Source organism: Garra rufa, chromosome 22 (genome assembly GCF_049309525.1).
Source record: "Garra rufa chromosome 22, GarRuf1.0, whole genome shotgun sequence".
Taxonomy (NCBI): domain Eukaryota; kingdom Metazoa; phylum Chordata; class Actinopteri; order Cypriniformes; family Cyprinidae; genus Garra; species Garra rufa.
The window spans coordinates 4,200,458-4,224,092 of record NC_133382.1 but is presented as its reverse complement, the minus strand read 5'-3'; the positions used below and the strand labels follow the sequence as shown (position 1 = coordinate 4,224,092).

General features: G+C 28.2%; 1 protein-coding gene across 3 annotated transcripts in view; it reads left to right on the top strand.

Annotated features, from left to right (window-relative positions):
• Positions 1 to 23,635, top strand: part of abcc3 (ATP-binding cassette, sub-family C (CFTR/MRP), member 3) — a 399,896-nt gene that overhangs the window by 329,154 nt on the left and 47,107 nt on the right. For all 3 annotated transcript variants that reach the window (XM_073828394.1, XM_073828395.1, XM_073828396.1), the window contains exons 4-15: positions 21 to 161; positions 3,906 to 4,031; positions 4,230 to 4,291; positions 5,489 to 5,620; positions 6,534 to 6,767; positions 9,074 to 9,251; positions 14,735 to 14,896; positions 17,425 to 17,517; positions 20,376 to 20,579; positions 20,834 to 20,980; positions 22,314 to 22,401; positions 22,581 to 22,647. In XM_073828394.1, coding sequence (XP_073684495.1) covers positions 21 to 161; positions 3,906 to 4,031; positions 4,230 to 4,291; positions 5,489 to 5,620; positions 6,534 to 6,767; positions 9,074 to 9,251; positions 14,735 to 14,896; positions 17,425 to 17,517; positions 20,376 to 20,579; positions 20,834 to 20,980; positions 22,314 to 22,401; positions 22,581 to 22,647 — 1,634 coding nt within the window. The remainder of the gene's footprint in view (positions 1 to 20; positions 162 to 3,905; positions 4,032 to 4,229; positions 4,292 to 5,488; positions 5,621 to 6,533; positions 6,768 to 9,073; positions 9,252 to 14,734; positions 14,897 to 17,424; positions 17,518 to 20,375; positions 20,580 to 20,833; positions 20,981 to 22,313; positions 22,402 to 22,580; positions 22,648 to 23,635) is intronic.

The window sequence follows — 23,635 nt, the reverse complement described above, 5'->3', positions numbered from 1 at the left end:
TGCTGTTTTCTGTCTTCTAGCTGTTAGCCACGTTCCTGATCCAGTATGAGAGACTGAAAGGAGTGCAGTCGTCCGGCGTGCTCTTCATATTTTGGACGATCTCAGTGTTGTGTGCCATTGTGCCTTTCCGCTCCAAAATCATAAATCCCAATCAATCAGAGGTCAGTATGTTTGTTTTAAGCACACTGAGTAGTTCATTCGAGTTGCTCTGCCAGCACAGTCATCTCTCAGTAATGTGTGACTTTGCTTTATTTCTCACATGCATCTTTTGACCTACATGTTCAGCTTTTTCTTGGCTCTGAAGGAGTTCAGTTAAGGCCACGACTGTTTTGAGAGAATAGTGCCGCTGTTGTTCCTAAAACCTGCTTCAAGACAGCTTATCTAACTCACAGAGCAACAAACATAACTCAAGGCTGTCGCCGTTTTTCTAAGTCATATAAGTCTGATTCTCTCTCCCGGTGATTTTATATTTAGAATAATCATTTTATGCCCTCGACAGACACTCTTATTAAAAGTGTATCGGAAAGCATTTCAAGTATATTTTTTCACTTCATGCATTCCCTGGGGACTGAACTCATGAACTGAGATGCCATGCTCTGCAGGATCGCACAAATATTGTAAATAAAAATGTTCTAATATTAGTGCATGTTGTGCATCATTCATTTTTTTAGATAATTAATTTAATGGTATTAATATTGTTTGTGCATGTTGAGCATTTACACTTTTCAGATATATTAGTTTAATAATATTACTGTTTGTGCATGTTTTGCATTTGCATTGTTTTAGATAAATTAAAAGAAGTAATATTGTTTGTGCATTATACAATTTTTTTCAGATTTATTAGTTTATTCAAATTATTATTGTTTGTGCATGTTTTGCATTTAAAATCTTTCCGATAAATTAATTTAATAATATTAATATTGTGCATGTTTTGCATTTAGATTTTTTAAATATATTATTTATAAATATGAATATTGTTTGTGCATGTTTTGCATAATACATTTTTCAGATATATTAATTTATTAATATTGTTTTTGCAGTTACAGTCAGAAATATTAATTTTTTTTTTGCAGTCAGAAATATTAATTGAATAATATTTAATATTGTTTGTGCATGTTTTACATTTAATATTTTTAGATAAATTAATTGCATATTTTTGTGCATATTTTACATTTAAAATATGTAGATAAATTAATTGAATAATATTAAGATTGTTTGCATGTTTAGCATTAAAAATTTTAGATAAACTAATTTAATAATATTAATATTGTTTGTGCTTGTTTTGCATTTACATTTTTCAGATAAATAAATGTTTATAAAGTTAATATTGTTTGAGCGTGTTTTGCATTTACATTTTTCGGATATATTAATTGAATAATATTAATATTGTTCATGCATGTTTTGCATTTAAAAAATCTGCTAATTATAATATTGCGTGTTTTGCAATTAAATTTTTATTTAATAAGTAATTTAATAATACTATTTGTGCATGTTTTTCATGTAAAATGTTCAGCTAAATTAATTTAAGAATATTATCTTTGTGTGTTTTGCATTTAGATTTTTCAGATATATTAATAGAATAATATTTAATATTGTTTACATATTTTGCATTTAAAATTTTCACATAAACTAATTTAATAATATTAAAAAATCTTGTGTATGCTTTGCATTTAATTCAATCAGATTAATGAATTTTTATAATATTAATATTTATGCATTCTTTGAATTTACTTTTTTGAATATATTAATTTGAGAATTAAAATTTGTGCATGTTTTTCATTTAAAACGTTCAGATAAATTAAAATTTTTTGTGTGATTTTTCATTTACTTTTTTCAGCTATATTAATTTAATAATATTATTATTTGTGCATGTTTTGCATTTAAAAGTTTGACATAAATTAATTTAATAATAATAATATTGTTTGTGCATACTTTGCATTTATATTATTCAGATAAATTATTTTTTTTATAATATTAATATTGTTTATGCATTTTTTTGCATTTACTTTTTTCGAATATATTAGTTTGAGAATTAAATTTGTGCATGTTTTTCATTTAAAATGTTTAGATAAATGAATTTAAGATTTTTTTTGCATGATTTTCATTTACGTTTTTCAGATATATTAATTTAATAATATTACTATTTGTGTATGTTTTGCATTTAAAATTTTCACATAAACTAATTTAATAATAATAATATTGTTTGCTTTGCATGATTTGCATTTATATTATTCAGATAAATGTATTTTTATAATATTAATATTTATGCATTTGCTTTTTTCATTATTTTAAGAATATTAAAAATTCCTTGTTCGTGTTATAAAGATTGATTAGTTACCAATAATTTTTACAGTCGTAGCCAAAAGTTTTGAGAATGACACAAATATTAGTTTTCACAAGTTTGCTGCTAAACTGCTTTTAGATCTTTGTTTCAGTTGTTTCTGTGATGTACTGAAATATAATTACAAGCACTTCAAACGTTTCAAAGGCTTTTATCGACAATTACATGGCATTTATGCAAAGAGTCAGTATTTGCAGTGTTGGCCCTTCTTTTTCAGGACCTCTGCAATTCGACTGGGCATGCTCTCAATCAACTTCTGGGCCAAATCCTGACTGATAGCAACCCATTCTTTCATAATCACTTCTTGGAGTTTGTCAGAATTAGTGGGTTTTTGTTTGTCCACCCGCCTCTTGAGGATTGACCACAAGCTCTCAATGGGATTCAGATCTGGGGAGTTTCCAGGCCATGGACCCAAAATTTCAACGTTTTGGTCTCCGAACCACTTAGTTATCACTTTTGCCTTATGGCACAGTGCTCCATCGTGCTGGAAAATGCATTGTTCTTCACCAAACTGTTGTTGGATTGTTGGAAGAAGTTGCTGTTGGAGGGTGTTTTGGTACCATTCTTTATTCATGGCTGTGTTTTTGGGCAAAATTGTGAGTGAGCCCACTCCCTTGGATGAGAAGCAACCCCACACATGAATGGTCTCAGGATGCTTTACTGTTGGCATGACACAGGACTGATGGTAGCGCTCACCTTTTCTTCTCCGGACAAGCCTTTTTCCAGATGCCCCAAACAATCGGAAAGAGGCTTCATCAGAGAATATGACTTTGCCCCAGTCCTCAGCAGTCCATTCGTCACACTTTTTGCAGAAGATCAATCTGTCCCTGATGTTTTTTTTTGGAGAGAAGTGGCTTCTTTGCTGCCCTTCTTGACACCAGGCCATCTTCCAAAAGTCTTGGCCTCACTGTGCGTGCAGATGCGCTCACACCTGCCTGCTGCCATTCCTGAGCAAGCTCTGCACTGGTGGCACTCCGATCCCGCAGCTGAATCCTCTTTAGGAGACAATCCTGGCGCTTGCTGGACTTTCTTGGACGCCCTGAAGCCTTCTTAACAATGCAATGGAAAGGGATTAATTTAATTTTCATGGCAAAGAAGGACTATGCAATTCATCTGATCACTCTTCATAACATTCTGGAGTATATGCAATTTGCTATTATAAAAACTTAAGCAGCAACTTTTCCAATTTCCAAAATTTATGTAATTCTCAAAACTTTTGGCCACGACTGTACTTTCTGCTATAAGCTTAATGAGAATATACAACTAAAAGTTAGCTCTTTGTAGGCCGATTTCCTCAAAACATAAAAAAACACTATTCAAAGCATCACTCTTGAGCATCTCGACAGTCCTGACAAATAGCGTGACTGATGACATGAGTTTGTGGTGAATGTCCGATGCGAACAGGTTTAGTGTGACATTATCAAATCAAAGAAAAACTAGATATTTTGTGCTCACACAGAGCAGGGTCGGGTAAAATAAGGACACGCTCAGGGCTGAGGGCGTTTGCGATGCGGCGTGTAGAGATGTTATGATTACTTGATAAAGCGCCGCTCTCTGTTTTCAGAATGGGGACAAAGACAAGCTGAGGATTGCCACGTTCTACATTTACTTCGGCCTCACCCTGCTTCAACTCATCCTGTCATGCTTCAATGAAAAGCCTCCTCTTTTCTCCACCGTAGTCACAGATCCTGTAAGTCTGTGTGTGTGTGTTTATCGACTCAAAGGCCAGGAAAATGACTAAATGCTACGTATACAAGGGCCATGCTTTCATAATACAAGACATAAACTGCCATAAACTGGATTATAGAATTCTTTGAACATTAGAAAGGTCATGGAAAAGTCAGAAGAGCAAACTAAAGTGCCTGTGGTGTTTTTATTGCATTTTCAGAGTGCATGTCCAGAAATGACGGCTGGATTCCTCTCCAAAATGACCTTTTGGTGGTTTACTAGGTGAGTAGTATAATGTAAAATATAATAGAATATAAAACTACTACAGGGCTCTACAGTGCGACCATTTTACTCACATTTCAGCATATTTGTGAGGGGAGTTTTAAAGGTTTCTATGTGTTTTTGCAACGTTGAGTAATGTGTCACAGACATATCTCATCAATCCTTTAATAAACCAAGTGTAGAGAGAGTATAACAGGGATCTACGCTTACTTCTCTTGTTAGGAGCACAGTCTAAATTTCAGGAGCACATTTTAAACAATAATCAAAATACCTGATAAAAAAATTTACCTTCCCAAAAATCACCTTAAAGTGATTTACAGGGGAATTTTGTTTTTACCTTTCCATATGTTTAATGAGGCTCAGAGGTGGCACGAGTGCAATCAAATTCATAAATTCATGTTGAGATTAATGTTTTAAATATAAAATTTTGAATACAGAAATATATAAAAGATTTAAATAACTGAAAAGATATGCCAGCAGGTGGCAGCAAGACTGAATCATTCATTCATTTGATTCGTTTCGAACAGCTGGTTCATTCAGAAATAAAGCAAGTGAATGTCTTAATGAATGGGAAATTAAATGATTTCACTAGATTCGTTTAAAAACGCACATTCATTCATAAACCAAACACCGCTGTTTGAGTGGAGATGCGCAGCGGCTCAGTTGTGACTTGTTTCAGACCATTTTTGATGACGAAATAGACCAAAATCAGGCAATAGTGCTATAGTCAGACACTGTAGGTCACTTACTAATAACTTCTTGTTTATTTAACTGCTGTATTAAATCAATATCTAATTTACAAACTCCCTTAAAAATTAAGTTGTCACTCATCTTGGTTCGCAATATCACAAAGCTCTAATATAATCAACAAAGCCCTCTATACTTAACAGTCAGAGTCTTATTTACACTCTCTCTCTACACTTCATTTATGAAAGCATTTGTGAGATATGTCTGTGATACATTACTCAGTGTTGCAAAAACACGTAGAAACCTGGCATGAGTGCAAGCAAATTAATAAATTCATGTTGAGATTAATGTTTTAAATATAAAATTTTGAATACAGAAATATTAAAGATTTAAATAACTGAAAAGATCTCAACTCAACATAAACAACTAAAAATGGAGTAAACTGTAAAATCCCAGTGGTAATCTTGTTTTAAGATGTTTCTAAGACAGATTTTTGTTTGTGTTTTCCAGCATGGCGATCAAAGGCTATAAATCACCACTGGAGAATAAGGATCTCTGGTCGCTGAACAAGCATGACAGTTCAGAGCTGGTGGTTCCCAATCTGCTTAATGAATGGGAGGTGGAGAAATCCAAAGCACAGAGGTATGAATATCAACAGAAAATGAGGAAGATTATGATTCAGTCATTCAGTCTAAAGATTTTCTTCTTTTTTTATTTTACCATAACTTTCACATTGCACAAGTTAAATGGGCTGTGAATGCCATTTCTTGTTTGTATTAATTTAAGTAACACTATTGTACATGCCGTTTCGGTTTATTTCTTTGTTTAGTTGAATAGTGCCCTATGAAATCTGTTTTATTTTTTTCCCAAAGTCCATTTTATGTATTTATTTATTCTGTTTTAGTGTTTATATATATATATATAGACTCTGTTTTACAAAGTTCTCTGTTTTCAGTCTTCATTTTTCTGGGTACCATGTAAATGGTTTAATATAATTTTAATAATCAAACAGCATGTCTAATTAAATAAAATATCAAAAACAACTTAGTTTAATACATTGTGCATTTCATTGCCAATTGAATTTTTTTTATTTATGTATTTATCTTGCTAGAATTTTTATTTTTATTTTTTGGAATTTATTTATTTATTTTTAGAAATTGTTTATTTTGTTTAAGTTCATGGTGTTCTGATGCGCTTCTGTTTTCATAATGCGTAACTTGTAATATAGTGATCCATACTTAATATTAAAGACATTTTTCTGTAAAGTAGTTTCTATGCAGTTGCTAGGGTGTTATGGGTGGTTGCTAGAGTATTTTGCACAAGCGAAAACTTTGAACACATTTTGAAACAATGTGAAAAATGGTTCTTTTTGCAGTAGTTTTTAGTTCAGAATGACACATTCATGCATTTTGCAAACACTTACATTGCATTCAACTGTACATTTATTCAGTTCATGCATTCACTGTGAATCAAACCCATGAGCTTGACATGGCTGTTGCTACTAAAAGAGTCATTCCAGCCTCAGAAGATCGTTCGTTCTTGTTTTTCTGTGCAGCGAGCAGAGCGTGAAGGAGCAGGCCGCGTTTAGGACGGCAGGTCAAGGCGCTGAACCCAACCATGTGAGCACCAGTCCGGAGGAGGAGGAGGTCCTGCTGTCCAAACGAAAGGATGTGCGGCAGCCCTCATTCCTGCGGGCCCTTCTCAAAGCCTTCGGGCCCTACTTCCTCATTGGCTCTGCTTTCAAACTGCTGCAGGATCTCATTACCTTCGTAAACCCTCAGCTGCTCAGGTGAAGCCACCCCTGCATCATTCCCAGCCAGAGAGGAACACTAGTCATAATAAGTTATGATTTTACGATAGGGAAGTTAAAAAAAGATAAAGCTGCTAGAATGTGACGTTATTTACAGCAGATCTTCACGGGGATGTGATGAGCTTCTGTTTTCATTAATAGTATCTTATGATATTCATAATTAGTATGTTGAAGGGATTTATTTGGTCTGAACAGCTGGAATTGTTTGCAGCAGTCTGATAATGAACGACACAATAGCTGTCCTGTTGCTTTAACATTTACCTAGACATGGGTTTTATTACCCACATGGATTTATTCCGTTTACTTGTAACAGGAAGAGCAAACATAAAATACGCTGCTTACCTGGTAGGTGGTGTAAAAATGATCTTTCATAATGCTGTTTTCCACAGAACCCTGTAGTCGTTTGCATGATGTTTTGCTTTCGTCATGAATGGGTTTCATACTCTGCCTCTTTTGCAATGCAAACTGAATGCAAATATGTTTCTCTACGGTGCTTTTTACTATTTTGAATTGTGCAGGTTTGAAATTATTAAGCAGTTATTAGATTAAAAATACAGTAAAATTGTGAAATATTATTGCAGTTTGAAATAGCTGGTTTCTATGTGAATATTTGTTATAATGTAATTTATTTATGTGATCAAAGCTGAATTTTCAGCATCATTACTCCAGTCTTTCAACATATTAGAAATCATTCTAACATGTTGATTTGCTGCACAAGAAACGTTTCTGATTATTATCAATGTTGAAAACTATGACAGCGTTTAAGTGCCACTTAAAAAAAATTGAAGACTACAAGATTAAAGTTGAAATATTTTGAGAATAAAGTTAAAATGCTACGAGAATAAAGTAAAAAAAAAAAAATAAAGACGAAATTACGAGAAGAGAAGTCTAAATGTCTAAACGAGTCTAAGTCTAAACGAGAAGTCTAAATGTTTTGAGAATAAAGTACAAATACTACGAAAATAAAGTCTAAATATTTCGAAAATAAAGACGAAATTATGAGAATAAAGTCGAAATGTTTAGAGAATAAAGTCGAAATATTTTGAGAATAAAGTCGAAGAATAAAGGCAAATTACGAGAATAAAGAAATATTTCGAGAATGAATTACGAGAATATTTCGTAAAATAAATTATGAAAATAAAGAAATATTTTGAGAATAAAGTCAAAATATTTTGAGAATAATGTCGAAATATTTTTAAATTAAAGGTGAAATTTCAAGAATAAAATAAAAATATTTCAAGAATAAAGTCAAAATACTACGAGAATAAAGTTGAAATTATGAGAATAAAGTCAAAATATTTAGACAATAAAGTCGATATAATATGAGAATAAAGTCAAAATGACAAAAATAAAGTTGAAATATTTCAAGAATACAGTCGAAATTACAAGAATAAAGTTCAAATATATCAAAAGAAAGGCAAAATACTACGAGAATAAAGTCAAAATATTTTAAGAATAATGTCAAAATACTATGAGAATAAAGTCAGAATTCCGAGAATAAAGTCGAAATATTTCGAGAATAAATTTTAAATGTTTATTCTGACTTTATTCTTGTAATTCTGATTTTATTCTCATTTTATTTCAACTTTATTCTCGAAACAGTTCGACATTATTCTCGTAATTTTGCCCTTATTCTCAAAATATTACAACTTTAATCTAATTTTATTTTATTTTATTTTTTTTACATGGCACTAAAACGCTGTTGTACAAAACAGCTGAATATCTAGTGGAAACCATCATACGTTTATTTTTTCAGGATTCTTTGATAAATATAAAGTTCAAAAGAACACCATTTATTTGAAAAAGAAATCTTTTGTAACTTTATAAATGTCTCTTTTGGTCAATTTAATGCACATTTAATCTCTTATATGTCTTACTTTGCCAAAATGTTTGAATAGTGTTTCACGGTTTTCACAAAAATATGAACATTGGTAATAATAATCATGTCTCTTGAGCAGCAAATCAGCATATTAGAATGATTTCTGAAGTATCATGTGACACTGAAGACTGGAGTAATGCTGCTACAAATTCAGCTTTGATCAATTGAATAAATTCAATTTTACAATATATTCGCTTAGAAAACTGCTATTTTAAATTGTAATAATATTTCATATTGTCGTATTTTCTGTCAAATAAGCACAGCCTTTGTGAGCAGAAGAGACTTTGTTCAAAAACAGTAAAAAAAACATCCCAAACTTCTGACTGGCAGTGTATACACTTTCTAATATGTGCAAACAGCAATGCACCGGGCTGTGTTTTTAAACCGATTCTCATTTCATTGTCAGGATGTTGATTGACTTCACTAAGCAGCCCAATGCCCCGTCGTGGTGGGGTTACTCGCTGGCGTTCCTGATGTTCGGCACTTCCCTCTTACAGACTCTCATCTTACATCAGCACTTTCAGTACTGCTTTGTCACAGGCATGAGGCTGCGCACGGGAATCATCGGAGCCATTTACAGGAAGGTACACACTCTCTCAGACCAGTACAAACCTATGTTCTGGCAAGACTGGTTTATGCTGATTAATGGTGGCTGACCAGAATAGTCTCCGCAGTGAGCTGATTGACCAAAAGTGGTGTTGGTTAAAGGGATCATTCACTCAAAAATGAAAACTCTTGTAATTTACTTGCAAACCTGCATGACTTTCTTTCTTTTGTTTACCATAAAAGAGATAGTTTTAATGTTTTTTTGTCAACAGTGGAAGTGAATGAGCACCTCATTCTTCAACATGTTTTCTTTTGTGTTACACAGAAGCAAGAAATACAGAATACATAACCTGTCAAAAGTTTTTGAACAGTAAGTCTCTTCTGTTCACAAAGCCTGCATTTATTTGATCCAAAGTACAGCAAAAACAGTAAAAAGTTTAAAATATTTTTACTATTTAACGTAACTGTTTTCTATTTGAATATATTTTAAAATATAATTTATTCCTGTGATCAAAGCTGCATTTTTTGTATCATTACTCCTTCAGAAATCATTATTATAATATTCTGATTTGCTGCTCAAATTAGTATTATGGTGAAAGCAGCTGAATATATATTTTTTAGGTGTCTTTGATGAATAAAAAGTTCTGAAGAACAGCATTTATCTGTTTTTTGTAACATTATAAATGTGTTTAACAACATTTTTTTTTTATCAATTTAAAGCATGTGACACTGGAGACTGGAGCAATGGTGCTGAAAATTCAGCTTTGATCACATGAATAAATTACATTTTAAAATATATTCAAATAGAAAGCAGTTATTTTAAATATTAAAAATATTTCAAAATTGTACTGTTTTCACAGTACTTTAGATCAAATAAATGCAGGCTTGGTGAGCAGAAGAGACTTTAAAAAACATTGAAAATCTTACTGTTTAAAAACTTTTGACTGGTAGTGTGACTGAATTTGACTGAATTTAGGTCAAATAAATAAAAGAGAAAATTAAATCTAATTCAAAATATTATTTAAATAAACATAATATCATAACTATAAATCATTCTTCAAAATACCATCTTTTCTGTTATACCGAAGAAGGAAATGCATAGTACATGCAAATATTGCATACAAGTTTGGAACCCATAGAAGCTTTTTTTCTGCCACAGGATAAAATAAATAAAAAATAAATAAATTGCATTTTGTTTATCTCCCAATTCAGCCTTTTTTTTTGTGCAGTCAAAAAAAAAAAAAAAAAATATATATATATATATATAAATGCAAGTAAAAAATAGTCAGATTGTAAGAGAAAAGTCACAAATGTCAGTTTTATTTTTTATAAAAATTGTGAGAAGGAAAGTCAGAATTCTGAGATAAAGAAATATTTATTTATTTATTTTAAATCTGTGGTCTTCCATAAGAATGAGTAATTAATGACAAAATGTAAATTTCTTCGGTGAACCATATTTTTTAAGCAAGATAGATACAGTAGTGGTTAAATCACATTTTTTAATAGTTAATTTATTAAAATAGAAACCGTACCTTTCCAAACTCAAATGAACTTTCCATGCTCTAGTATTACAGGTTTGACGTTTATTATTATAAATGTAGTCGGGTTCATAGAGTACATGTCAGGGAAAGTGCGTTTAGCCTCAAGGAATACTCTAAACATTGATACTCGAGCTTATATCAACAGATACAAGCACTTGAATGGATTATTCCTGTTATGACTATATAGCTGTGACTGTCAGAAGCAAGTTACATTTACAATATTTACATTAAACCTCCAGATGCATGTTGTGAGAAGGGTGTCTTGAAGTAAAGACTTAACATTAAATACACATAATGCTGAAAAACATGATTAATCTGTGTGACAGTATAGTCAAAAAGCATTGTTTTAAGTTTTATTTGCACTCTCAGTTTAACAAGTATTCAACAAATGCAATGAAAATGAAGATATGCGCAATAAATGTTAATGACAGCAGTGACGTTGCGTTTAGAATAGAGAACAAACTGAGTCATGGTTACAGACAAACGGTGATTTAAATGAATCTTACTGACAAAATTATGGGTGAACAATATTTTTTTGGTTCCATTTTTGGGTAAACCATATTTTTTTAGACAAGTTATGCGGTAATTACTAAGAAATTATATTCTTTATATTTCAGTAATTATAAATTAATAAATATAAATTAATAAAATTTTATAAAATTTTAAAATTAATTAAAAAACAACAACAGATGCATGTTGTGAAAAGGATGTTGTGAGATAAAGACTGAATTGCTTCACATTAAATACACATAACGCTGAAAAACATGGTTATTCTGTGTGACAGTATAGTCAAAAAGCATTGTTTTAAGTTTTATTTGCACTCGCAAAATTATGGGTGAACAATATTTTTTGGTTTCGTTTTTGGGTAAACCATATTTTTTTAAGCAAGTTATGCGGTAATTACTAAGAAATTACATTCTTTATAGATTATTAACTATAAATTAATAAAACTGTATGCATTTTTAAAATTAATAAAAAAACAACAACAACAAATTTAAATAACTGAAATTTAAATCTTATTCAAAATATTATAAAGGACATGGTTATTCTGTGTGACAGTATAGTTAAAAAGTGTTGTTTTCAATTTTATTTGCACTCTCAGTTCAACAGGCATTCAAAAAAATGCAATAAAAATGAAGATATGCGCAATAAATGTTAATGACAGCAGTGACGTTGTGTTTAGAAAAAAGAATAAATTGATTCATGGTTACAGACAAACAGTAATTTAAACAAATCTTACTGACAAAATAATGGCTAAACAGTATTTTTTTGGTTCCATTTTTGGGTAAACCATTTTTTTAAGCAAGTTATGGGGTAATTACTAAGGAATAACATTTTGTAGTTGATTAATTATAAATTAATAAATATAAATTGATAAAATGTTATACAATTTTAAAATTAATAAAAAACAAACAAATTTAAGTAAAATAAAAAAAATTGAAATCTTATTCAAAATATTATTAAAAAATAGCTTATATCAACAGATGCTTGCACTTGAATGTGTTATTCCTGTTATGACTATGTAGCTGTGACTGTCAGAAGCAAGAGTTACATTTAAAATATTAACATAAACCTCCAGATGCATGGTGTAAAAAGGATGTTGTGAGGTAAAGACTGAATTGCTTCACATTAAATACACATAACGCTGAAAAACGTGGTTATTCTGTGTGACAGTATAGTCAAAAAGCATTGTTTTTAATTTTATTTGCACTCTCAGTTTAACAAGTCTTCAACAAATGCAATGTGAATGAAGATATGCAGAATAAATGTTAATGACGTTGCACTTAGAAGAGAGGCTTAACCGAGTCATGGTTACAGACAAACAGTGATTTAAATAAACTCCAGCTTTTGTGTGTTTTTGCCGTGTGGCCTCTGCTCTACTACTCTACTCTACATGAGTCACAGAATAGAAAAGAATAAGGATTTGATTTGTGTTAGGTGTGGTGTAGGTGTGATGGGTGTTCACACACATTGGTGCACTTTTACCCACAGCTACGTAACACTTCAGTGCTGCTAAACCGTGGGTGTGTTTGTTTGTCGCCGTCAATATTCCTAAAACTGAAACAGCCATTCATCTTCATCATCACAGGATGTTGCATTAGAAAAAGCATTGAAATGATCAACAGTTCAATGCATTAAATACTTGGATTTATACTATGCAACTTTAGTAATGGTACTCCACTTAACATCAAAGAAATCAAGTCTGGAAAGCATACAACAAACTTTAGTTAAACCTTTTTTAGTATACACTTTTAATGTTTTTATTGCTTTTTATTGCCTTTGTTGTTTTAGACCTTCTTTGGAAGATAAGCTGTGCCAAAAGCCAAATGAAGACAGAAACAACGTCACTGCTGTCATTAACATTTATTGCGCATATCTTCATTTTCATTGCATTTGTTGAATACTTGTTAAACTGAGAGTGCATATAAAACTTAAAACAATGCTTTTTGACTCTACTGTCACACAGAATAACCATGTTTTTCAACGTTATGTGTATTTAATGTGAAGCAATTCAGTCTTTATCTCACAACATCCTTTTCACAACATGCATCTGTTGTTGTTTTTTTATTAATTGTAAAATTTTATTAAGTTTTATTAATTTATATTTATTAATGTATAATTACTGAACTATAAAGAATGTAATTTCTTAGTAATTACCGCATAACTTGATTAAAAAAAATATGGTTTACCCAAAAATCACAGACAAAATCAACATTTATACACTTACACAAAAAGAATATTCAAACAAGAGGCTTTTAGTACAATTTTAGTTAGTGCACAGTGAGATACACTGGGATTGGCATAGAAATATGTTATATCATAAGCAGTATATGACTATTTGACTATAATAATCCACAAAAATTGGAATAAAAATATTTAAATATTTTTAAAATCCTAAAAAGTGGAACCAAACCTGCAACCTATATTTTATGTTTTCTTGTTACTTAGTAATGAATTGTTAACCACTTTAAATTGAATTATCGATGCTTTTGCTTTTGTAGAATTAAAATAAAAAGCGAGATTTAAACAGTGTTTCTGGTTTGTGGAAACAAGTTTGACAACTACAGAGATATTATTATTAATTTTATTTAATACTGAAACTTAAATCGAATTAGTGATGACAAAATCTAGTTGAAATTAAAGTAGGAATTACAATTTTTAATTGTTTTTGTATTATTACAATGAAATTTTTTTTTTGACAGTCTAAGTTGATTTGTGGAAATCTGTTTGCCAACTACAGAAATATTTTTTATTATTTATTACTAAATTTTTGCTGATACTTTAAATTTCAGATCCAGAAAATAGAGTTAAAATCGAAGTATAAATTAAATGATTTAGTTTTTGAATTATTACAGTGAAAATAAAGATTTTTATGGTATGCTGGTTTCTGGAAATTAGTTTGAGTAATATTACAATTAATTTGTAAGTTTGTATTATTACAATGGTACGCTGGTTTGTGAAAAACAAATATATTATTACCTTTTTATCCACTTTAAAATACCGTTGATACAATACAATCAAGTTGCAAAAAAAGAAATTAAAAATTAGATTATTTATTGGATTGTGACAATAAAAAAAAAAAAAAATATATATATATATATATATATATATATATATATATATGTGTGTGTGTGTGTTTACTAGTTTGTGGAAACGTTTGTCAACCACAGAAATATTGTATAAGATTATTTATTAATAAACTTTTTTAATCACTTTAAATTTAATTTCTGATGAAAAATCTAGTTGAAATCGAAAAATGGTGAAAAAAAAAATATTTTTTTACAGTGTATGCTGGTTTGAGGAAACCTGTTTGACAACTACAGAGATATTATTTGTTGTTATTTATTAATAATTAATTATTATTATTAAATAAAAATAAATGATTAATTATTTTATTTATTGTTATTATTTATTATACCACTTTAAACTGATTTAGCAATGAATAAAGCTCAGTTTTTGACAGTTTTGGCTCTCTGTAGGCTCTAGTGATCACGAATGAGGCCAAGCGCTCGTCGACGGTGGGTGAGGTGGTGAACCTGATGTCGGTGGACGCCCAGCGTTTCATGGATCTCGTCACCTTCCTGAACATGCTGTGGTCGGCGCCGCTGCAGATCTTCCTGGCGCTCTTCTTCCTCTGGCAGGTACAGTGCCACACATTTCAATACATTTACATACTTACATACTCTGACTTCTGTTGTTCGAAGGACAATCATATACATACAGAATGTTTCTCTTTTAAAATAGGTGTCAGGTTTTGTTCTGAAACGGATGCTGAATGCAAATCTAAAATACTTCATACATGCATGCATTCAAAACCCTGAACTAAACTTTTGCAAGGTGCAAAAAAGACATGCAACTTTAAATACCGGTTCTTTTTCAACACAGTAAAGAATGGTTTGTGCCTAAAACCATTGACATTTAAGACATGTAGTTTAAAATGGTAAATTTCCCAATGTCAGGTTAAAAATATTGTTCAGGGTTATTATAATTAACTAAAACTAAAACCAAAAACCTCAAACCATAAAAAACATTTCTGTCACTTGAAATGAACAAAACATGTAATTGAAGAAAAAAAAACACTGAAACATTTTTATTTAGTTTATCGTGAAGTACTAGAATAACTTAAAATAATTATTAATAAATGGATTATTCTTAATACAATTGAGTTAACAAATGAATACATACATTTAATAAAAATATAGACATAAAAAAACTAATAAAACTGACAAAAACACAGATTAACTAAAATAATACAAAATTTAATCTATCATTAAATAAATCTGAAACCATAAAAACATTTTTTGGTACCTACAATAAATGTCAATTAAAATAAAATAATGAAATGTATTTTATTTAATTTAGTTGCCAATGCCAAGGCAACATTTTTTTATTTTCATTTAGTTTAAATTGAAGCACTAAAATATCTAAAATTCATAAATAAATTAATTGTTAATATTAATAATTATTATTAAATGGATTATTCTTCTGTTAATAAATTAATACTAAATACTAAATGTAATAAAAATATAAACTAAAAACTAATCAAATTGACAAAAACACAACAATTTAGCTAAAACTAAATAAAATAGTACAAAATGTTATCTATCATTAAATAAGCCTAATCTAAAACCACTTACTTAAAATAAATGTTAATTGAAATTACATACTGAAACTTATTTTATTTAATTTAGTTTCCAATGCCAAGGCAACATTTCTCATTTTCATTTAGTTTAAAGTGAAGTACTAAAGTAACTAAAACTTAAAAAAAAAATCATAAATAAATAAATTATTATTATTAATAATTATTAATAAATCTTAATAGAATTTAGTTAAAAAATTTATAGAATTTAAAGAATTATTAGAACATTAAAGAAAGCTAATCTAAAACCATAACTTAAACATTTTTTTACTTAAAATAAATGTAACAAACTCATAAATAAATGAATTGTTAATATTATTAATTATTAATACATTGATTATTCTTAATACAATTAAGAAAATGAATACATAAATGTAATAAAATATAGAGACAAAAAAACTAATAAAATTGACAAAAACACAACAAAATTACTATAACTTTAGCTTAAAGTAAATAAAATAATATCACATTTTATCTAGCATTAAATAAACCTAATCTAAAACCATAAAAACATTTTTGTTACTTAAATTAAAAGTAAAATTTAATAAAAATACTGAAACTTATTTTATTTAATTTAAAGAAAATTCATAAATAAGTTGTTAATATTAATAATACAATTTAGTTAATAAATTAATATATAAAGTTAATAAAAATATTGAGACATAAAAAGGCAAAAAAGTAATAAAATAATATTAATAATGCAATTCAGTTAATAACTTAATGCATACATTTAATAAAAATAGAGACATAAAAAAGCAAAAAAATAAAAAAATTGGCAAAAACACAAAAAAATGATTTACCTCAAATTAAAGTTCAAGTAAAATAATAAAAAAATCCATCTATCATTACATAAACCTGATCTAAAATCAAAAAAATTTTGTTACTTCAAATAAAAATAAATCCTGAAACTTATTTTATTTTAGTTTAGTTTCCAAAGCCAAGGCAACATTTCTCATGTTTAAATTGAAGTACTAAAATAACTAAAACTAAAGAAAATTCATAAATAAATTAAACTAAATAAACTAAAACTAAAGACAATTCATAAATAAATTAATTAATATTAAAATAAATAAATAATTCTTAATACAATTTGATTTATTTATACATTACAGTTATAAATACAGTTAATAAAAAAATAGAAATTAAATCAACTAATAAAACCCAGCAAAATTACTAAAACTGAAAATAAAATAATAAATAATTAAATTATCATTAGCGGAGCCTAATCTAAAACCATAAATAAAATTAGGAAATTTAATTAATAAATTAATAATAAATAAAGAGAATTATTCGGGGAAAAATGAAAATGACAAAAATGCAACAAAATTACTTAAACTTTACCTAAAAGTAAGAGAAAATAAAACAATTATGGGGGGGGGGGGGGTCTAATATTAAATATTAACAAATGTTATGATAGGTATTGTGATGTCCAGTATAAATTCTGGGAACTAATTTGATGTCAGCTTGAAATGTCTGACAGAAAGACAAATGTGAAAGCTTGGTTCTGATGGTTTTCTGTGTTGTGTTCAGAATCTGGGTCCGTCGGTTCTGGCCGGTGTGGCCGTGATGGTTCTTTTGATCCCATTCAACGCTTTCATCGCCATGAAGACCAGAACTTACCAGGTTTGTCTCTCTTCTCTTCATTAGCATTCAGCTTTCGTTCTCATCAATATTTGCATCCGCTCTGAGGTTTTCACAGCTCAAGCTTATCAGTATTTCACATTTAGGTGAAGTTTCTATCAAGCCGTCGTTTCCTCTTAAAGAGACAGATCACAAATCAAACTGAAAATAAAAAAACCCGTGTTTTCATTTCTGTCTGTATGCCACACCAGGGTTATTATAGTTAACTAAAACTTTAAGATATTTAAGTTATTTGAACAAATGTTAACTTAAAAAATTAATTAAAAATTTGCTGAAAGATTTGCTAGCAAAAAATGGTCAATTTTCCTATTCACCCAATGGCATCTTAATAACTAGCATAATAATAAATAGCGTATTGTTGCCAGTTTGTGTTGATTATTAATACATTTCACAGTTTGAACACTAATATTTTGGTTACTTTTGTAAGCAGAACCGTTATGGTCATGATTTTTATTGTTAACTAGAACCATAGAAAACATTAGCTTTTTTTAATATACATTTATTTTTTTGCTTTTTGCATTTACTTGAAATATATTAAATATATAAGAAATATATAATATGAAAATTAATATACTTTTATAATATACTAATATATTTTATCTAGTTGTCAAGGCATCATTTCTCATTATAATTTATTAAATAGAAAAATGTGATCAATTATTATTACTTTTTATGTACTTATGTAAAAATTTTATAATTTTTTAAAATTTAAAATATAAATTTGTATGAGACCAATATTATTTTTCAAATTACATAAAAATGTTAAAATTAAATTGTTAAATTAAAAAAAACTTTGCTAAATTAAGGTGAGAATAAAATAATAATACATTTAATTATCATTAACTGATCCTAATCTAAAACTATTTAAAAAAAAATCAATTCTTAATAACATTTTTTTTAAATATATTAATAAATAATACACTAAAGAAAATGACAAAAATGCAACAAATTTACTAAAACTTTTGCTAAAACTAAGTGAAAATAAAATAATTAAATAAATTTAAATTTTTTTTTTTTTTTAAATATTAACAAATATTATGATAGTTGTGTTGGGTCACCACTTGATGAAATCTGTGGATTATTTTTCAAAGTAAGGTAATATTATTTTGGGATTAAATTATAAAACTGTTAGTTCCATTCCTCAATTCTGATTGGTCAGCAGCTGTGTTTTATTCACGATACAGCACTGCTACGCTTCACTCTATGGTTCTGTGTATCATTGAGCCCCCTTAGCAACCACCCTTAGCAACATAAATATAGGACCTATTCATTTCTTATTTGAAGAAAATAATAAGAGCTAACAGGTTAAAATGTTTCAAGTAAATTTTGATTTACTAGGCGGAATGACATTAGATGAGTGGTTTGATGAACAATTTGGAAATACTTCTGAAGAAATTAACCGCCATGCTCCAGTGGTCAAACATATAATTGATACGCTTGAGAAAACGCGTAATGAAAAAAATACCGTGCCGCAAACAAAATGGGCAGTGAAATGCTTCAATGACTGGTGTGATGAAAAGGGTTTCCGCTTCGCATCGTGCCTAACAACCGTGCCTATTCAGCCGTGATTTATTCACGATACAGCGAGGCCTCTCGTACCTTATTGCTTAATTAAAAATTAAATGAAATTAAAATTAAAATAATACTGAGTTTTATTTTTCGAAGTGAAGTAATATTATTATTTTTTAATTAAATTAAATTAATACATTCATGAGACCACCATGTATAAAACTGAGTTTTATTTTTCGAAGTGATGTAATATTATTTTCAAAATTAAAAATAAAATAAAATGTATTTATTTTTAAAATTATATTAAGCATTAAATGAAATTAAAATAAATTAAATTAAATTAAATGTATACATTCATATGAGACCACCATGTATAATACTGAGTTTTATTTTTCAAAGTGAAGTAATATTATTTTTTTATTAAATTAAATTAAATTAAATTAATACATTCATGAGACCACCATGTATAATACTGAGTTTTATTTTTCAAAGTGAAGTAATATTATTTATTTTTTTATTAAATTAAATTAAATTAAATTAAATTAATACATTCATGAGACCACCATGTATAAAACTGAGTTTTATTTTTCGAAGTGAGGTAATATTATTTTCAAAATTAAAAATAAAATAAAATAAAATTTATTTATTTTTAAAATTAAACTAAACATTAAATATGATTAAAATAAATGAAATTAAATGAAATGTATACATTCATATGAGACCACCATGTATAATACTGAGTTTTATTTTTCAAAGTGAAGTAATAATATAATATTTTTATTAAATTAAATTAAATTTAATTTAATTTAATTTAATTAATACATTCATGAGACCGCCATGTAAAATACTGAGTTTTATTTTTCGAAGTGAGGTAATATTATTTTCAAAATTCAATTCAATTCAATTATACATTTGTATGAGACCACTATGTATAATACTACATTTTATTTTTCAAAGAGAGGTAATATTATTTTCAAAATTAAATAATATAGTTAATTAAATTAATTTAAATTAAATTATATTATATATACATTTGTATGAGACCACCATATAATATAGACTTTTTTTCTTCAAAAATTATTTAAAAATAATTTAAATGATAAAAAAATTTAATTATATGAAGGCGACATTTCTCATTTTTATTCAGTTTAATTTGATGTACTTAACTAAAGCTGATTTTTTTTTTTGCCCAGAACTAATAAAAATGACACTAATAGAAATGCACAATAAAATAACTAAATTTTTTTCTAAAATGAAAATATAAAAAATAAAATCTAATTCACAGTGTGTATGAAACCTTATTGAAACTCCAATCTCATTGCTGTGCACAGGTGGAGCAGATGAAGCACAAGGACGACCGCATCAAGCTGATGAACGAGATTCTCAATGGCATAAAGGTGCTGAAGCTGTACGCCTGGGAAATCTCCTTCAAGGAGAAGATCCTGCAGATCCGGCAGAAGGAGCTGAACGTGCTGCGCAAGACGGCATATCTCAGCGCTCTCTCCACCATGGCCTGGACCAGCGCACCCTTCCTGGTAACTTATCGCTTTCTGTGCGGTTTCGTGTGTCTGATGAAAATGCAAAAAGGCTTATCTTTGATATGCCTAACGATGTGGTAGATCCCTATCTAGGCGTCAAGTAGCCGGCTCAAGTTTCAAAAGTGCATTAGTCTGTGTGATTAATAAACTCAAAGAGCACACCAAACATGGCGCTTTGTTTCACTCTTGTCGTTTTTTTTAGAGCTGACTGAAGTGTGAATGTGTCATGATTGTGATTCGATGTCGTTCAGGTGGCTTTGACGACGTTTGCTGTGTTTGTGAACGCGAAGGAGGAAAACATCTTGGATGCGGAAAAGGCCTTTGTGTCTTTGTCTCTGTTTAACATCTTGAGGTTCCCGCTGAACATGCTTCCACAGGTCATCAGCAGCATCGTACAAGTGAGCCTCTGATTCATTAATATTACAGCAGTATTACAGGTTAAATAAAACTTTAGAGATTATTGATTATGGTGTAAAATTAATTTATATATACATATATATGAAAGTATATTTTCTGCTTTTATGTCAGCATTTGGTTTTTTTGTGAGTTAATAAAAAATAAAATAATGAAAAACTAAACAAAAAAATAAAATAAAGAAAAACAAAACAAAATATGAAAAGAAAAAATAAGCAAAATAAAAAAACAGTTAAAATAAAAAAATATTAAAAACGACTAAACAATAACAAAATATAAAAAAATAAAACAAAAATAAAACAAAAATAACAAAATAAGCATAAATTAGAGTAAAATATGTATAAAAAATAAAGTAAAATAGAAGGTAAAATAAACAAAAAGAACTCAACAAATAAATAATATAAAATAAAAAAATAAAATAAGCATAAATTAGAAAACAATCATAAATATAGAAATAAACGTAAAACAAAAGATATTAAGTAAAATAGAACAGAACAAAACAAAAAGTATAAGAATACATAAAAGAAAATATAAAATAAAAATAAAACAGAATACAATATATAATAAAAAAAATGAGAAAAAAAAATTTAACAAGAAAATAAAACAAAAAAACAAAATAAACATAAATAAACATAAAATAATTATTAAAAATAAAATAGAAGGTAAAATAAACAAAAACAACTCAACAATAACGAAAAAAAAAAAAAAAAAAAAAAAAAACAGAACCCAAAATAATAAAAAAGAAATATATCATAAAAATGTAAATATAATTTTAAAAATGGGATTTAAATGTTTAATAAACATGGAATTATTTATTTAATATTTATTTATGTACTATTTTACTTTAAATAAATGTATTAATTGATATATATATCAATACAATTTTAAAAAGTTAGACCTAAATATTTAATAGAAATTCAATTACAGTAATTATTTTTATTTGCACATAAATGAAATTATTTATTTGTTAATTATTTACTTTAATTATTTGATTTAATTATTACTTAAAATCAAGTAAAAAATTATAAAATAAATAAAAATAAGTAATTTTGAGCAAATGTTTTTGACAACTTTTGCTCCGTCACAGATGCTGACAAAAAAAGCAAAGAATTAATTTTCAGCTCAGTTCAAGTGCAATGTCATCATTTGTCTGTAATATTCAGAAGTGACCTTAGTCTATGTGTCTGATAATTGCGTAATATTAACCACAGGATATACCTGCAGTGAGATCAGCTTGATGGTGTTTTGTGCTCCTACAGTATAACCAGGTCTGCCCTGCTTCACATCTAATTGTTTATATGTTTGATCATTCATCAGGCCAGCGTGTCTCTGAAACGCATCCAGGATTTCCTGAGTCACGATGAGCTGGATCCAGAGAGCATAGACAGAAGAAACAACGCCTCAGGTAACAGAGGCCACATGCTGAAACAATCAAGCTCCACTGCAGCGGGATTGAGTTTCTGTACTTGAGCGCCTCTCATGCCGAGTCATTCTGAAATCTGTGTTTTTTTTTTCAACTGCTGTCTGCAAGTTTCCTTTCCTCCACGCCTCTGTCTAGCTGACTCATGCTTTCTCTCTCTTCAGAATACGCTGTGAGTGTCATAAATGGGAAATTCTCATGGGCCAAACAAGACCAAGCCACTCTTGAAAAGTAAGACTCACATTCACAAAACTCTCATTCATCATTATGTGTGCAGATGATCTCATTTATGTGCTTTGGAAAGGTTCACAACAGCAGATCTGAAACTGAATGATAATGTACTTATTTAAATTTTATTTAATTTGTATAATTTTTGTTTGCTTGTTTTAATATCTTCTATTTAATATTTGTAATATGTTTTATTTTTTGTTCAGTTTTATAAATTATTTTTTTTTTCTATTTTATGCTTATTTTGTTATTTTTCGTTTTATTTTATTTTCATATTTTCTTTTATATTTTTATTTACTTTACTATTGTTGAGTTGTTTTTTTATTTTTAATAAATAATTATTTGATTTAATTTTTATTATATATTGTATTTTGTTTTATTTTTATTTTATATTTTCTTTCATTTATTGTTATATTTTTTGTTTTGTTCTGTTTTATTTTACGTAATATTTTTTGTTTTACTTTCATTTCTATTGTTTATTATTTTTTTCTAATTTATGCTTATTTTATTTTTTGTTTATATTGTTATTGTTGAGTTGTTTGTTTATTTTACCTTGTTTTTTATTTTTTTAAATAATTATTTTATTCTACTTTATGCTTATTTTGTTATTTTTGTTTTGTTTTCTTATTTTATTTTTTATTTTAGATTTTGTTATTGTTGAGTTGTTTTTAAATAATTTTTATTTTATCTATTTATTATTTATTTTATTTTGTTTTTCTTTTTTTCATATTTTATATTTTGTTTTGTTTTGTTTTTCTTTTATATTTTTTGTCTTTTTTATTTTATTTTATTATTTTATTTTAAATTACCTCACAAAAAATCAGATGCTGACAGAAAAGCAGAACATATTTTTGCCATACTTTCATATATGTATGTATAAATTAATTTTACACTATAATCAATAGTCTCTAAAGTTTTATTTAACCTGTATTTTATTCAACCTGTATTTAACCAAAAAAACTAAATATAAAAACAAAATAAAATATAAAAA